This window comes from Heptranchias perlo, unplaced genomic scaffold (genome assembly GCF_035084215.1).
Source record: "Heptranchias perlo isolate sHepPer1 unplaced genomic scaffold, sHepPer1.hap1 HAP1_SCAFFOLD_1793, whole genome shotgun sequence".
Lineage (NCBI taxonomy): Eukaryota > Metazoa > Chordata > Chondrichthyes > Hexanchiformes > Hexanchidae > Heptranchias > Heptranchias perlo.
The window spans coordinates 4,496-19,223 of record NW_027139070.1 but is presented as its reverse complement, the minus strand read 5'-3'; the positions used below and the strand labels follow the sequence as shown (position 1 = coordinate 19,223).

Genomic DNA, 14,728 nt, shown 5'->3' with positions numbered 1-14,728 from the left:
AAGTGTGGTCTAACCAAGGTTCTATACAAGTTTAACATAACTTCACTGTTTTTCAATTCTATCCCTCTGGAAATGAACCCCAGTGTTTGATTTGCCCTTTTTTTATGGCCTTATTAACCTGCGTCTCTACTTTTGGTGATTTGTGTATCTGTACCCCCAGATCCCTCTGCTCCTCTCCCCCATTTCGACTCTTATTATCTAATCAGTGTGTGGCCTCCTTATTCTTCCCACCAAAATGCACCACCTCACACTCATCTGCACTGAAATTAATTTATTGCCCATCCCGAATTGCCCCTTGAGAAGGTGGTGGTGAGCCGCCTTCTTGAACCGCTGCAGTCCGTGTGGTGACGGTTCTCCCACAGTGCTGTTCGGAAGGGAGTTCCAGGATTTTGACCCAGTGACGATGAAGGAACGGCCGATATATTTCCAATTCGGAGGCAGATTCAGTCACGACTTACCAAACGGGATTAATCGTTGAAAACCTAAAAATAGCAGGGCTGTGGGGCAAGAGCAAGGGAGCCTGGGGCTAATTGGATGGCCCTTTCAAAGTTCTGGCACGGGCGCGATGGGCAGAAGGGCCTTCTCCTGTGCTGTATGATTCTCAGAGACATGTTGAACCAAACAACAATTCGAAAGCCTCAAGGACACTTTTACTGATATCAACTTTTTATTAAAGATCGAGTCCAACTCTCAAACAGCCATCCCATGATTCGAACTCTTGATCTCTGGATGACAACAAACATTTGCATTTCTACCGTGCCTTTAACGTTCACAAGACGCTTCTCAGGAGCGATTTTCAAGCAAAGTTTTAGCCCGAGCCACATTAGGAGATATTAGGACAGGTGACCAAAAGCTCGGTCAAAGAGGGAGGGTTTTAAGGAGCGTCTTAAAAGGAGGAGAGAGAGAGGGAGAGGGAAAGGGAGACGGAGAGGGTTTAGGGAGGGAATTCCAGAGCTTAGGGCCCGGGCGGCTGAAGGCACGGCCGCCAATGGTGGAGCGATGGGAATCGGTGGGGGGGAGGCGCAAGAGGCCAGAGTTGGAGGAGCGCAGAGATCTCGGAGGGTTGTCGTGGCTGGAGGAGGTTTCAGAGATAGGGAGGGAGGACGAGTGCCATGGAAGGGATTTGAGCACATGGAGGAGAATTCTGGACACATTTTTATATTCGTTCATGGGATGTGGGCGTCGCTGGCGAGGCCGGCATTTATTGCCCATCCCTAATTGCCCCTTGAGAAGGTGGTGGTGAGCCGCCTTCTTGAACCGCTGCAGTCCGTGTGGTGAAGGTTCTCCCACAGTGCTGTTAGGAAGGGAGTTCCAGGATTTTGACCCAGCGACGATGAAGGAACGGCCGATATATTTCCAAGTCGGGATGGTGTGTGACTCGGAGGGGAACGTGCAGGTGGTGTTGTTCCCATGCGCCTGCTGCTCTTGTCCTTCTAGGTGGTAGAGGTCGCGGGTTTGGGAGGTGCTGTCGAAGAAGCCTTGGCGAGTTGCTGCAGTGCATCCTGTGGATGGTCCACACTGCAGCCACGGTGCGCCGGTGGTGAAGGGAGTGAATGTTTAGGGTGGTGGATGGGGTGCCAATCAAGCGGGTTGCTTTGTCCTGGATGGTGTCGAGCTTCTTGAGTGTTGTTGGAGCTGCACTCATCCAGGCAAGTGGAGAGTATTCCATCACACTCCTGACTTGTGCCTTGTAGATGGTGGAAAGGCTTTGGGGAGTCAGGAGGTGAGTCACTCGCCGCAGAATACCCAGCCTCTGACCTGCTCTTGTAGCCACAGTATTTATATGGCTGGTCCAGTTAAGTTTCTGGTCAATGGTGATCCCCAGGATGTTGATGGTGGGGGATTCGGCGATGGTAATGCCGTTGAATGTCAAGGGGAGGTGGTTAGACTCTCTCTTGTTGGAGATGGTCATTGCCTGGCACTTATCTGGTCCGAATATTACATAACCGCTGGACTGGCGGACATTGACTGAAATCATTTCTGTTTGGCCACCTGCTTTTTCACCACTGGCATTTATTTATTTCCTGACCTCATTCAAAACTCGTCTCTCACTGGCCGCTTTGGCCGAAGTCCCTCGTTCCTGCGGAGACGCTCCCTGCGCGGGCCACGCTGAGTCGGACCACGTCAAGCTCTCGATCGCAATTCCGCCACGCGAGGGACGAGAGCAGGACCCGAGGCGGGGCGGGAGGGGAGGGAAGAGGGGGGGGGGATCGGGGGGGGGGGGCTCCGGAGAACCTGCCCTTCGACCTCTCCCGAGGGAACGCCTCCCCTCTGCAGAGGGGGGCAAAGCGCCCTTCAGAGGCCGGAGATTAAAGGTCAGAGTGCAAGGAAGACTTAAAGAGGCTTTACATCAACCGAGTTTATCTACTCTGTTTGCTGAATGGAGTCTTTCCCAGCTTACATCTCCGTGGAAAAGGATTCGAGCCGAGATCCTGGCTCCAGATGAGGAAGTTTATCATCGGACAAGAAATGAAAGATCACCTGTACCTGGAAAAAGAGGAACGGGTTAGATACAGAGTAAAGCTCCCTCTACACTGTCCCATCAAACACTCCCAGGGCAGGTACAGGGTTAGATACAGAGTAAAGCTCCCTCTAAACTGTCCCATCAAACACTCCCAGGGCAGGTACAGGGTTAGATACAGAGTAAAGCTCCCTCCACACTGTCCCATCAAACACTCCCAGGGCAGGTACAGGGTTAGATACAGAGTAAAGCTCCCTCTACACTGTCCCGTCAAACACTCCCAGGGCAGGTACAGGGTTAGATACAGAGTAAAGCTCCCTCTACACTGTCCCGTCAAACACTCCCAGGGCAGGTACAGGGTTAGATACAGAGTAAAGCTCCCTCTACACTGTCCCATCAAACACTCCCAGGGTCAGGTACAGGGTTAGATACAGAGTAAAGCTCCCTCTACACTGTCCCATCAAACACTCCCAGGGCAGGTACAGGGTTAGATACAGAGTAAAGCTCCCTCTACACTGTCCCATCAAACACTCCCAGGGCAGGTGCAGGGTTAGATACAGAGTAAAGCTCCCTCTACACTGTCCCGTCAAACACTCCCAGAGCAGGTGCAGGGTTAGATACAGAGTAAAGCTCCCTCTGCACTGTCCCATCAAACACTCCCAGGGCAGGTATAGGGTTAGATACAGAGTAAAGCTCCCTCTACACTGTCCTGTCAAACACTCCCAGGGCAGGTACAGGGTTAGATACAGAGTAAAGCTCCCTCTACACTGTCCCGTCAAACACTCCCAGGGCAGGTACAGGGTTAGATACAGAGTAAAGCTCCCTCTACACTGTCCCGTCAAACACTCCCAGGGCAGGTACAGGGTTAGATACAGAGTAAAGCTCCCTCTACACTGTCCCATCAAACACTCCCAGGGCAGGTACAGGGTTAGATACAGAGTAAAGCTCCCTCTACACTGTCCCATCAAACACTCCCAGGGGCAGGTACAGGGTTAGATACAGAGTAAAGCTCCCTCTACACTGTCCCGTCAAACACTCCCAGGGCAGGTACAGGGTTAGATACAGAGTAAAGCTCCCTCTACACTGTCCCGTCAAACACTCCCAGGGCAGGTACAGGGTTAGATACAGAGTAAAGCTCCCTCTACACTGTCCCATCAAACACTCCCAGGGGCAGGTACAGGGTTAGATACAGAGTAAAGCTCCCTCTACACTGTCCCTTCAAACACTCCCAGGGCAGGTACAGGGTTAGATACAGAGTAAAGCACCCTCTACACTGTCCCATCAAACACTCCCAGGGCAGGTACAGGGTTAGATACAGAGTAAAGCTCCCTCTACACTGTCCCTTCAAACACTCCCAGGGCAGGTACAGGGTTAGATACAGAGTAAAGCTCTCCGGTTTGAACTCCGACCCGGGACGTACCTGAACGACGACCTCTTGTGAAATGTCCATGGAGAAGCCCTCAGTCTTGGTGCGGAGCAGTGAGGGGCCAAACACGGTCGCCAAGTTGTGAAAGGTCATTTTGTTCACCTGTTCGTGTTCTGCAACCCTGGGACGAGGAAGGTGATGCAGAATTTATTAACAATACTCAACCAGTCAGTGCACAGATATCTCCCTGAGAGAGAGGGACTGAGAGACACCAGTCAGTGTACAGATATCTCCCTGAGAGAGAGGGACTGAGAGACACCAGTCAGTGTACAGATATCTCCCTGAGAGAGAGGGGACTGAGAGACACCAGTCAGTGTACAGATATCTCCCTGAGAGAGAGGGGACTGAGAGACACCAGTCAGTCTACAGATATCTCCCTGAGAGAGAGGGCACTGAGAGACACCAGTCAGTGTACAGATATCTCCCTGAGAGAGAGGGGACTGAGAGACACCAGTCAGTGTACAGATATCTCCCTGAGAGAGAGGGGACTGAGAGACACCAGTCAGTGTACAGATATCTCCCCGAGGGAGAGGGGACTGAGAGACACCAGTCAGTGTACAGATATCTCCCTGAGAGAGAGGGGACTGCGAGACACCAGTCAGTGTGCAGATATCTCCCTGAGAGAGAGGGGACTGAGAGACACCAGTCAGTGTACAGATATCTCCCTGAGAGAGAGGGGACTGAGAGACACCAGTCAGTGTACAGATATCTCCCCGAGGGAGAGGGGACTGAGAGACACCAGTCAGTGGACAGATATCTCCCTGAGAGAGAGGGGCTGAGAGACACCAGTCAGTGTGCAGATATCTCCCTGAGAGAGAGGGGGGACTGAGAGACACCAGTCAGTGTACAGATATCTCCCTGAGAGAGAGAGGGGACTGAGAGACACCAGTCAGTGTACAGATATCTCCCTGAGAGAGAGGGGACTGAGAGACACCAGTCAGTGTACAGATATCTCCCTGAGAGAGAGGGGACTGAGAGACACCAGTCAGTGTACAGATATCTCCCTGAGAGAGTGGGGACTGAGAGACACCAGTCAGTGTACAGATATCTCCCTGAGAGAGAGGGGACTGAGAGACACCAGTCAGTGTACAGATATCTCCCTGAGAGAGAGGACTGAGAGACACCAGTCAGTGTACAGATATCTCCCTGAGAGAGAGAGGACTGAGACACCAGTCAGTGTACAGATATCTCCCTGAGAGAGAGAGGGGACTGAGAGACACCAGTCAGTGTACAGATATCTCCCTGAGAGAGAGGGGACTGAGAGACACCAGTCAGTGTACAGATATCTCCCTGAGAGAGAGGGGACTGAGAGACACCAGTCAGTGTACAGATATCTCCCTGAGAGAGAGGGGACTGAGAGACACCAGTCAGTGTACAGATATCTCCCTGAGAGAGAGGGACTGAGAGACACCAGTCAGTGTATAGATATCTCCCTGAGAGAGAGGGGACTGAGAGACACCAGTCAGTGTACAGATATCTCCCTGAGAGAGAGGGGACTGAGAGACACCAGTCAGTGTACAGATATCTCCCTGAGAGAGAGGGACTGAGAGACACCAGTCAGTGCACAGATATCTCCTTGAGAGAGAGGGGACTGAGAGACACCAGTCAGTGCACAGATATCTCCCTGAGAGAGAGGGGACTGAGAGACACCAGTCAGTGTACAGATATCTCTCCGAGAGAGAGGGGACTGAGAGACACCAGTCAGTGTACAGATATCTCCCTGAGAGAGAGGGGACTGAGAGACACCAGTCAGTGTACAGATATCTCCCTGAGAGAGAGAGGGGACTGAGAGACACCAGTCAGTGTACAGATATCTCCCTGAGAGAGGGGACTGAGAGACACCAGTCAGTGTACAGATATCTCCCTGAGAGAGAGGGGACTGAGAGACACCAGTCAGTGTACAGATATCTCCCTGAGAGAGAGGGGACTGAGAGACACCAGTCAGTGTACAGATATCTCCCTGAGAGAGAGGGACTGAGAGACACCAGTCAGTGTACAGATATCTCCCTGAGAGAGAGGGGACTGAGAGACACCAGTCAGTGTACAGATATCTCCCTGAGAGAGAGGGACTGAGAGACACCAGTCAGTGTACAGATATCTCCCTGAGGGAGAGGGGACTGAGAGACACCAGTCAGTGTACCGATATCTCCCTGAGAGAGAGGGGACTGAGAGACACCAGTCAGTGTACAGATATCTCCCTGAGAGAGAGGGGACTGAGAGACACTAGTCAGTGTACCGATATCTCCCTGAGGGAGAGGGGACTGAGAGACACCAGTCAGTGCACAGATATCACCCCGAGAGAGAGGGGACTGAGAGACACCAGTCAGTGCGGAAATATCTCCCTGAGAGAGAGAGGGGACTGAGAGACACCAGTCAGTGTACAGATATCTCCCTGAGAGAGAGGGGGACTGAGAGACACCAGTCAGTGTACAGATATCTCCCTGAGAGAGAGGGGACTGAGAGACACCAGTCAGTGCACAGATATCTCCCTGAGAGAGAGGGAACTGAGAGACACCAGTCAGTGTACAGATATCTCCCTGAGAGAGAGGGGATTGAGAGACACCAGTCAGTGTACAGATATCTCCCTGAGAGAGAGGGGGCTGAGAGACACCAGTCAGTGTACAGATATCTCCCTGAGAGAGAGGGACTGAGAGACACAAGTCAGTGTACAGATATCTCCTTAAGAGAGAGGGGAGTGAGAGACACCAGTCAGTGTACAGATATCTCCCTGAGAGAGAGAGGGACTGAGAGACACCAGTCAGTGTACAGATATCTCCCTGAGAGAGAGGGGACTGAGAGACACCAGTCAGTGTACAGATATCTCCCTGAGAGAGAGGGGACTGAGAGACACCAGTCAATGTACAGATATCTCCCTGAGAGAGAGGGGACTGAGAGACACCAGTCAGTGTACAGATATCTCCCTGAGAGAGGGGACTGAGAGACACCAGTCAGTGTACAGATATCTCCCTGAGAGAGAGGGGACTGAGAGACACCAGTCAGTGTACAGATATCTCCCTGAGAGAGAGGGGACTGAGAGACACCAGTCAATGTACAGATATCTCCCCGAGAGAGAGGGGACTGAGAGACACCAGTCAGTGTACAGATATCTCCCTGAGAGAGAGAGGGGACTGAGACACCAGTCAGTGTACAGATATCTCCCTGAGAGAGGGGACTGAGAGACACCAGTCAGTGTACAGATATCTCCCTGAGAGAGAGGGGACTGAGAGACACCAGTCAGTGGACAGATATCTCCCTGAGAGAGAGGGGACTGAGAGACACCAGTCAGTGTACAGATATCTCCCTGAGAGAGAGGGGACTGAGACACCAGTCAGTGCGGAGATATCTCTCTGAGGGAGAGGGACTGAGAGACACCAGTCAGTGTACAGATATCTCCCCGAGAGAGAGGGGACTGAGAGACACCAGTCAGTGTACAGATATCTCCCTGAGAGAGAGGGGACTGAGAGACACCAGTCAGTGTACAGATATCTCCCTGAGAGAGAGGGGACTGAGACACCAGTCAGTGCGGAGATATCTCCCTGAGAGAGAGGGGACTGAGAGACACCAGTCAGTGTACAGATATCTCCCTGAGAGAGAGGGGACTGAGAGACACCAGTCAGTGTACAGATATCTCCCTGAGAGAGAGGGGACTGAGAGACACCAGTCAGTGCGGAGATATCTCCCTGAGGGAGTCTGATTTCAATGTTTAAATTACCTTTTCAAGTGTGCCAGCAGGTAAAGGAAGGTGTTGAGATTGGGCTGGGGAAGTCGATCGAGGAGCGAAGTCATGCTCTTTCCCTTGGCGACCGGATCTTCCAGACCTGCGAACCGAGCAGAATTCCCAGTTAAAGGGGCAGGCGCGACGATGGTTCCCGCAAATCCCTTCCCGCAACCCCCTCCTCCTCTCGCTCCGACGGGCGCTGGCCCTCGACAGGGCACTGGATCCAACACTGGGGACCCTCCGCCTGCCAACCGGCCTGGGGGGGGGGGTGGCGGTTGGGGCAACACCGGCTATTCTACCTCATGGGGCATCGCGGCCGATCCCAACTCTCAGCGACCCCCGCCGGACTGCGAAGGGGGTCACAGGGAGTCATGCTTCAGCTGGACAGAGACCTGGTCGGACCCCCCCCCCAGCATCTGGAGAGACTGCGTCCAGTTCTGGGCCACCAGGATGGAGATATCGGCCCTGGGTGGGGGTGCAGAGCAGATTCGCCAGAACGGAGCCCGGGAGGAGGGCTTAAAGGGTTAAATTACGAGGAGCGGTCACACAGACGAGGATTGTAGTCCCTCGAGTTTCGAAGATTAAGGGGTGGGGGATCTAATCGAAGGGGTTTGAGATGATTGACGGATTCGATCGGGTAGATAGACAGAGAAACTATTTCCTCTGGTGGGGGGAATCCAGAACAAGGGGGGGCAGAACCTTTAAATCAGAGCTCGGCCGTTTGGGGGGTGAAGTCAGGGAGCATTTCAGGGAGGAAGGTTCACAGGAGGCCGTTTGGCCCATCGAACCCGTGCCGGCTCTCTCTGCGAGAGCAATCCAGCCAGTCCCACTCCCCCGTCCTATCCCCGTAGCCCCTGTGAATTTTTTTCCCTTCAAGGACTCATCCAGTCCCCTTTTGAAGGCCATGATTGAATCTGCCTCCACCACCCCCTCGGGCAGTGCATTCCAGATCCTCACCACTCGCTGGGGAAAAAAGTTTCTCCTCATCTCACCTTTGGTTCTTTCCCCAATCACCTTAAATCTGTGTCCTCTGGTCCTTGATTCTTCCGCCAATGGGACCAGTTTCTCTCTATCTACTCTGTCTGGACCCTTCATGATTTTGAACACCTCGATCAAATCTCCTCGCGACCGTCTCTGTTCCAAGGAGAACAACCCCAGCTTCTCCAGTCTGTCCACGGAACTAAAGTCCCTCATCCCTGGAATCATTCTGGTAAATCTCTTCTGCACCCTCTCTGAGACCTTCACATCTTTCCTAAAGTGCGGTGCTCAGAACTGGACACAATACTCCAGTTGTGGCCGAACCAGTGTTTTATAAAGGTTCAACATGACTTCCTTGCTTTTGTACTCTCTGCCTCTATTTATAAAGCCCAGGATCCCGTCTGCTTTTTCAAACCACTTTCTCAACCTGCCCTGCCACCTTCAACGATTTGTGTACATATACCCCCAGATCTCTCTGTTCCTGTACCCCTTTTAGAATTGTGCCCTCCAGTTTATATTGCCTCTCCTCGTTCGTCCGACCGATATGAGGCAACCTCTCAGTCTGTGCCCCCGTTTTGATTCTTCGTTCCCTCTCCCCCTTCCAGAGGGGGCAACCTCTCCGGTTTCCGCCTCCCTAAACCTCGCAGAGACCCTTTTCGAGAAAAAAAACCCCCCCCGCTCGATTTTAAGCGTCTCGCAGCCCGGGAAACGAGAGCCGCACGTGCCCTGGAACCGTTCTGGCAAATCTCTTCCGCAGCCTCCCAAAGGCCGTCACATCGAGTCAGAGAGTCATAGAGTCATACAGCACGGATAGAGGCCCTTCGGCCCATCGTGTCCGCGCCGGCCATCAGCCCTGTCTACTCTGATCCCATATTCCAGCATTTGGTCCGTAGCCTTGTATGCTATGGCATTTCAAGTGCTCATCCAAATGCTTCTTGAATGTTGTGAGGGTTCCTGCCTCCACAACCCTCTCAGGCAGTGAGTTCCAGACTCCAACCACCCTCTGGGTGAAAAAGTTCTTTCTCAAATCCCCTCGAAACCTCCCGCCTTTTACCTTGAATCTATGCCCCCTTGTTATAGAACCCTCAACGAAGGGAAAAAGCTCCTTAGTATCCATCCTATCTGCGCCGCTCATAATTTTGTACGCCTCAATCATGTCCCCCCTCAGCCTCCTCTGCTCCAAGGAAAACAAACTCAATCTTCCCAGTCTCTCTTCATAGCTGAAGCGCTCCAGCCCTGGTAACATCCTGGTGAATCTCCTCTGCACCCTCTCCAAAGTGATCACATCCTTCCTGTAGTGCGGCGACCAGAACTGCACACAGTACTCCAGCTGTGGCCAAACCAGTGTTTTATACAGCTCCATCATAACCTCCTTGCTCTTATATTCTATGCCTCGACTAATAAAGGCAAGTATCCCATATGCCATCTTCCTGAAAGAGCAGTGCCCGGGACCAGCATTTCAACAAATCAAACAGGAGGAGCAATTGATTCAGCCTCGAACTTGAATTTTTTCACCGACCGACAGCCTTGACGAACGACGGTATGAGTTCGTCTGTGAACAGCGGCTCTGGGAGCTCTCGCAAGTACAGTTTCAAGGTCCCTGCGACCACGTGGATGTCCATCTCCTTCAAACGGGCGATGGCCTGCTTCCCGTCTGCAGGCAGAGCGGGGGAAAAGCAACAGAAGTAGGGTTAATTCAGTAACCACGAGCTCTTCCCCCCCGCTGTCCGATGCCTCTTGTGGTACAGTGGGTCCCTCTCTCCCCGAGCCGGCTCTGAGTCGGAAAGCCAGGGGGTTCGAGCCCCGCACACACTCCAGAGACTCGAGGCCCCGTGATCCAGGCCTGACACTCCCCGGTCGACCGCACTGTCGGAGGGTCGGTACTGAGGGAGTGCTGCACTGTCGGAGGGTCGGTACTGAGGGAGCACCGCGCTGTCGGAGGGTCAGGACTGAGGGAGCGCCGCACTGTCGGAGGGTCGGTACTGAGGGAGCGCTGCACTGTCGGAGGGTCAGTACTGAGGGAGCGCCGCACTGTCGGAGGGGCGGTACTGAGGGAGCGCCGCACTGTCGGAGGGTCGGTACTGAGGGAGCGCCGCACTGTCGGAGGGTCAGTACTGAGGGAGCGCCGCACTGTCGGAGGGTCAGGACTGAGGGAGCGCCGCACTGTCGGAGGGTCAGTACTGAGGGAGCGCCGCACTGTCGGAGGGTCAGTGCTGAGGGAGCGCCGCACTGTCGGAGGGTCGGTACTGAGGGAGCGTCGCACTGTCGGAGGGTCGGGACTGAGGGAGCGCCGCACTGTCGGAGGGTCGGTACTGAGGGAGCGCCGCACTGTCGGAGGGTCAGTACTGAGGGAGCGCCGCACTGTGGGAGGGTCGGTACTGAGGGAGCGCCGCACTGTCGGAGGGTCGGTACTGAGGGAGCGCCGCACTGTCGGAGGGTCAGTACTGAGGGAGCGCCGCACTGTCGGAGGGTCAGTACTGAGGGAGCGCCGCACTGTCGGAGGGTCGGGACTGAGGGAGCGCCGCACTGTCGGAGGTGCCGTCTTTCGGACGAGACGTTAAACCGAGGGCCCCGTCTGCCCCTCTCAGGTGGATGTAAAATCCCACAGCCACTATTGGAAGAAGAGCAGGGGGGAGTTCTCCCCGGTGTCCTGGGGCCGATATTTATCCCTCGACCAACATCACTAAAAAAAACCAGATGATCCGGGTCATTCTCACATTGCTGTTTGTGGGATCTTGCTGTGCGCAAATCGGCAGCTGCGTTTCCCACATTACAACAGTGACCGCACCTCAAAAAAAGTCCTTCATTGGGCTGTGAGTTGCCCTGAGGTGGCGAAAGGGGCTGGAGAAATGCAAGAATTTCCTTCTGTCTTGCTGGCGGGCGTCCAGTCGGCCAGGGGAGGCCTCACGCCGCGCGACAAAATGGGCGAGCGGCGAACGCCGGCGGGCTATTCGGCCAGGGCGGGCGTCGCAAGCAATCCCCGGGAAGCGGGGGAGTGGGGGGGGGGGGGGGGGCAGGAGGGCGGGGCCACCAGGGGAGGCCTCACGCCGCGCGCCAAATTGGGCGAGCGGCGAACGCCGGCGGGCTATTCGGCCAGGGCAGGCGTCGCATGCAATCCCCGGGAAGCGGGGGGGGGGGGGGCAGGAGGGCGGGGCCAGGAAACGGGCGCCGGGCGCACTCACTGGTGTCGAAGGCCTGCTTCAGCGTCAGCACGTCGGCGAACGCCGGCGGGCTATTCGGCCAGGGCAGGCGTCGCAAGCAATCCCGGGAAGCGGGGGGGGGCAGGAGGGCGGGGCCAGGAAACGGGCGCCGGGCGCACTCACTGGTGTCGAAGGCCTCCTTCAGCGCCAGAACGTCGGTGGCGATGCCAGAGACACGATAGATTCCGAGCTCGTCCAGGCCCCGACTCTCCACGTTCTCCACACAATGCCGCACGATGAGAGGGACTCGGCTACGGTCGCGGCTGACCCGGGAGAGACGGCGGGGGAAAAAAAAAAACGGGAAGGAGGAGACAAAAAAGGACAATAAAGTGTCAAACGTTTGGATTGTGTCCAGTGGGAGTGAACGGGAAGGGGTCGGGACCATTGGGATTGTGTACAGTGGGAGTGAATGGGAAGGGGTCGGGTCCATTGGGATTGTGTACGGTGGGAGTGAATGGGAAGGGGTCGGGTCCATTGGGATTGTGTACGGTGGGAGTGAATGGGAAGGGGTCGGGTCCAGTGGGATTGTGTACAGTGGGAGTGAATGGGAAGGGGTCGGGTCCATTGGGATTGTGTACAGTGGGAGTGAACGGGAAGGGGTCGGGTCCATTGGGATTGTGTACAGTGGGAGTGAATGGGAAGGGGTCGGGTCCATTGGGATTGTGTACAGTGGGAGTGAATGGGAAGGGGTCGGGTCCATTGGGATTGTGTACAGTGGGGAGTGAATGGGAAGGGGTCGGGTCCATTGGGATTGTGTACAGTGGGAGTGAATGGGAAGGGGTCGGGTCCATTGGGATTGTGTACAGTGGGAGTGAACGGGAAGGGGTCGGGTCCATTGGGATTGTGTACAGTGGGAGTGAATGGGAAGGGGTCGGGTCCATTGGGATTGTGTACAGTGGGGAGTGAATGGGAAGGGGTCGGGTCCATTGGGATTGTGTACAGTGGGGAGTGAATGGGAAGGGGTCGGGTCCATTGGGATTGTGTACAGTGGGGAGTGAATGGGAAGGGGTCGGGTCCATTGGGATTGTGTACAGTGGGAGTGAACGGGAAGGGGTCGGGTCCATTGGGATTGTGTACAGTGGGAGTGAATGGGAAGGGGTCGGGTCCATTGGGATTGTGTACAGTGGGAGTGAAGGGGAAGGGGTCGGGTCCATTGGGATTGTGTACAGTGGGAGTGAATGGGAAGGGGTCGGGTCCGTTGGGATTGTGTACAGTGGGAGTGAATGGGAAGGGGTCGGGTCCATTGGGATTGTGTACAGTGGGAGTGAATGGGAAGGGGTCGGGTCCGTTGGGATTGTGTACAGTGGGAGTGAATGGGAAGGGGTCGGGTCCATTGGGATTGTGTACAGTGGGAGTGAATGGGAAGGGGTCGGGTCCATTGGGATTGTGTACAGTGGGAGTGAATGGGAAGGGGTCGGGTCCATTGGGATTGTGTACAGTGGGAGTGAATGGGAAGGGGTCGGGTCCATTGGGATTGTGTACAGTGGGAGTGAATGGGAAGGGGTCGGGTCCATTGGGATTGTGTTCAGTGGGAGTGAATGGGAAGGGGTCGTGTCCATTGGGATTGTGTACAGTGGGAGTGAATGGAAGGGGTCGGGTCCATTGGGATTGTGTACAGTGGAGTGAGTGGGAAGGGGTCGGGTCCATTGGGATTGTGTACAGTGGGAGTGAATGGGAAGGGGTCGGGTCCATTGGGATTGTGTTCAGTGGGAGTGAATGGGAAGGGGTCGGGTCCATTGGGATTGTGTACAGTGGGAGTGAATGGGAAGGGGTCGGGTCCATTGGGATTGTGCACAGTGGGAGTGAATGGGAAGGGGACGGGTCCATTGGGATTGTGTACAGTGGGAGTGAATGGGAAGGGGTCGGGTCCATTGGGATTGTGTACAGTGGGAGTGAATGGGAAGGGGTCGGGTCCATTGGGATTGTGTACAGTGGGAGTGAACGGGAAGGGGTCGGGTCCATTGGGATTGTGTACAGTGGGAGTGAATGGGAAGGGGTCGGGTCCATTGGGATTGTGTAAAGTGGGAGTGAATGGGAAGGGGTCGGGTCCATTGGGATTGTGTACAGTGGGAGTGAACGGGAAGGGGTCGGGTCCATTGGGATTGTGTAAAGTGGGAGTGAATGGGAAGGGGTCGGGTCCATTGGGATTGTGTACAGTGGGAGTGAATGGGAAGGGGTCGGGTCCATTGGGATTGTGTGCAGTGGGAGTGAATGGGAAGGGGTCGGGTCCATTGGGATTGTGTACAGTGGGAGTGAACGGGAAGGGGTCGGGTCCATTGGGATTGTGTACAGTGGGAGTGAATGGGAAGGGGTCGGGTCCATTGGGATTGTGTCCAGTGGGAGTGAATGGGAAGGGGTCGGGTCCATTGGATTGTGTCCAGTGGGAGTGAGGACTCCCTCTCTCCCCCCGCCTCGGCCCCCCTCTCGATGATACTCACTACGTCACGATGCTGATGGGAACGGCAAACACCCCACGAGGGGCCCCCGAGAGCTCGTCCAGTTGGCTGAGGCTTTGCTGCAGGTACCTCATGGAGTAGCTCACCTCGTGCTGCGAGAGGGAGAGGGCAGAGGGGTCAATGAGGGAGGAGAGGCGGAGGCGGCCCCCTCAACTCTGGGAATTACTGTACGTTTCATCGAGGCGATGGGCTTCACCAAGTTCAAAATCTCCACCCTCCCGACATGCCCCTCACCCTCACAATCTCCGCCCCTCCCTCCATCCCCTTCACCCTCACACGCGCCCCCCTCCCTCCATCACCCTCACCCTCACACTCTCCGCCCCTCCCTCCATCCCCCTCACCCTCACACACTCGCCCCCCTCCCTCCATCCCCCTCACCCTCACACTCTCCGCCCCTCCCTCCATCCCCCTCACCCTCACACTCTCCCTCCTCCCTCCATCCCCCTCACCCTCACACTCTCCGCCCCTCCCTCCATCCCCCTCACCCTC

General features: G+C 55.2%; 1 protein-coding gene across 1 annotated transcript; it reads right to left on the bottom strand.

Moving 5' to 3' along the window:
* Positions 1 to 648: 648 nt before the first annotated feature.
* Positions 649 to 14,399, bottom strand: LOC137309782 (active breakpoint cluster region-related protein-like). Its single transcript, XM_067977810.1, has 6 exons — positions 14,222 to 14,399; positions 11,907 to 12,046; positions 10,103 to 10,237; positions 7,600 to 7,705; positions 3,882 to 4,008; positions 649 to 2,487 (listed from the first exon to the last, which is right to left on the bottom strand). The coding sequence occupies exons 1-6, from the start codon at positions 14,311 to 14,313 to the stop codon at positions 2,398 to 2,400; spliced, it is 690 nt and encodes a 229-aa protein (XP_067833911.1). The 5' UTR covers positions 14,314 to 14,399; the 3' UTR covers positions 649 to 2,397.
* Positions 14,400 to 14,728: the final 329 nt, after the last annotated feature.